At 26.9% G+C, this 2,763-nt stretch overlaps 1 protein-coding gene across 1 annotated transcript; it reads right to left on the reverse strand.

Annotated features, from left to right (window-relative positions):
* Positions 1-771: 771 nt before the first annotated feature.
* LOC119673234 lies at positions 772-1,303 on the reverse strand. Its single transcript, XM_038084816.1, has 2 exons — positions 1,000-1,303; positions 772-937 (listed from the first exon to the last, which is right to left on the reverse strand). The coding sequence occupies exons 1-2, from the start codon at positions 1,236-1,238 to the stop codon at positions 835-837; spliced, it is 342 nt and encodes a 113-aa protein (XP_037940744.1). The 5' UTR covers positions 1,239-1,303; the 3' UTR covers positions 772-834.
* Between the last annotated feature and the right edge of the window lie 1,460 nt (positions 1,304-2,763).

A 2,763-nucleotide genomic window follows, 5' to 3' on the forward strand; every position in this document is an offset into this window, starting at 1 on the left:
CAACTAAAATATTATTGTTGTTGAAGGAACAACATGATATAGAATCAAATATTAACCCAGCATCTGCACTGGCTAAGCTAATGATGTGCGTAAAGGCTGAGTTAAGGTGGAGTTAGACGGTAGTTAACGTAAGAAGTTAAGTCAAAGCGAAATGCACAAACAACCAAACCTGTGTATTTGATAGGAACGAAATAAACATATGTGGCGAACTTATAGAAAAATCAAATTCAATTAGGTTTTGACGTTAAGCGATTTTAAAAACTGTGCTCAGTTGCTCGCAAAACCTTGATGAGGGTGGATGCGTTGCAATTATGTGCGGGATATGTTTACTATAACGAGAGTAGACGAAAAAATATTGTGATTATGAATGTGATTATTAATAAATTTTTTTTTTATATTATATTTTTTTATATAATTATTTTATTAATATTGCTGAATATTGATTGTATTTCTATATAGCAAAAATAATCAGCAGAAAATATTTTAATAAATTTATTTTATTAACATTTTTACAATAGGTAATTGTATTTTATAATAGTTAATATTATTTATTTTATAATATCAATAATTAATATCTTATATATTGATCAATAATCAGTAGAAAGAATTTAATTTATGGTATAATAAATATTGAAGAGAAATACTTATTTAATAATAATAAATAATATTAAAACATTAGTTATATATAAAAATATTTCACTAAAAATGTTTTTATTTGTTTTACTTTGAAAGTACATTCGTACAAAAAATATATATAGAAACATAGAAATTCACTACACTTGAGAACAAGCAACTACCGGTTGGAGTTGGGAACCTGATCCCCGAGGACATTTATCACACAATATCACACATTTCCAACACGGTGTTTCTAACTGTAGTTCTTCCCAATTTATAGCTCCATGCTAAACTCTGTAAAGGGACGCCATGTGCCAAATACCTTTAAAAAATGTTCGTGTTATTTTTACTAAAATTACTAATAAAACAGTACATGTAACTTACAAAAGAGTAAGTGATAAACGTTCATCAGCATTTATTTGCTGCCCACATTTTGTCGCAGAAGGAGCTATTAACTTCAATAATAAAGTATATAATTCTTTAGACATCCGTGTATGACTAAAAAATTCTTCGTTATCTTTTTCTTTTATGGCTAAAAAGGTTTTTCGGTAATAGCCATGTAGAGCACGATCCACATTAATAGGACGAACTCGCCACCTTCTATTGCGCATTTGATTTCTCATGCTGTACAAGCGCAATATGTTTAGAAACAAATTACAAGCTTGCACAGTCAATTCATTTTGATTATACATATTTGTTAATAATTTACTTAAACTATTGTTAATTATTTCAACTACCGACTGGAACTTTTGAAAATATTTCATTTGCATGTTCCAATGTAAACAAAGTCAGCTGCTTACTTACCGTCTAACACCGCCCTAACTTAAAGCGAAATTTTCATTTCGTTTCTTCTTAACATCTTACGTTAACTACCGTCTAACTGAACCTTTAGGCGGTAGATAGCGTAAGAAATTAAGGAGAAACGAAATGAAAATTTCGCTCTAAATTAACACTGATTATGCAACTGATTTTGTTTACATGTAAACAAAATATTTTTAAAATGTACACGTAAAATAATCGCGAAATTATTTTATTTAAAATTGATGACAGATATTGTTACTGACATTACATATGTTTAAATTAAAAATGAAAAAAAAACTAATTGCTTTTTATATATGCAAAATATTTTCATATTTTATTATTTTAATTATATTGTAAGAAAATGAATCAACAACTGTAAACATCAAAAGTTCCAACCGGTGGTTGCTTGTCCACAAGTGCAGTGAATTTCTATATTATTTTTTCACGCAAATATTTTTATAGTAAAATAATTAAAAACATTTTCAGTCAAATACTTTTATTTATAACTGATATCTATTATATTGCACATCTTAATATTTTTATATTATATATTTTAAAATTGTGTTTTTTATTATTATTTAATTTAAATATTTCTCTTTAATTCATCAATATATAAGATATTACTGATATTATAAAATAATTAATTTTAATATTATAATTTTAATTAACCATTTTAATAACATTATTAATAACATAAATTCATTAAAATATTTTCTGCCGATTATTTCCGCTATGTGGAAATACAATCAATATTCAGCAATATCAATAAAGTAATGAAATGTAAAATTATAATATAGAGAAAAAACAGTGACAGAGACAGTCAATACAACATTTCTAGTGAGCGGTCGTGTTTTCAAGCCGGTCTCCGAAAAATTTAAAATTTACAGTCTTCAAACTATTAAATCAAGTATTCTTGTAAAAACCACTTTTGTAATTAATATAAAAACACAAAAATAATACAATTATCGATAAAAAACAATTCCAAAAGTGAAAAGTGCATAAAATATTAATTTGAAAATAGAGCGCACTTTTTCGGGTTTTTGTTTATTTTCTTTTTGCACTACTTAATCTTAAATGTTCAAATAGCTGACAGAGCCAGCATATCAGCAATTAAATCTAAAAAATAAAAAGTTGCAATAGATTTGCTGAACTAGCTAAATCTACAGAGGAAGCTAATCAACCTACTACCAAAAAGTTTAAACCCCCTCCAGTTTACCTGTGTGAACGCTGTTCAAATACGCTTGTTACACTTCTAGCACGTCTGATTGGTAGCAATACTTTTCATATTGTTCCTATAACCAGGGGCAATATACAAGAAACTAAGATACAAATTGACACTGAAAATAA

Source organism: Teleopsis dalmanni, chromosome 1 (genome assembly GCF_002237135.1).
Source record: "Teleopsis dalmanni isolate 2A chromosome 1, ASM223713v2, whole genome shotgun sequence".
Classification (NCBI taxonomy): domain Eukaryota; kingdom Metazoa; phylum Arthropoda; class Insecta; order Diptera; family Diopsidae; genus Teleopsis; species Teleopsis dalmanni.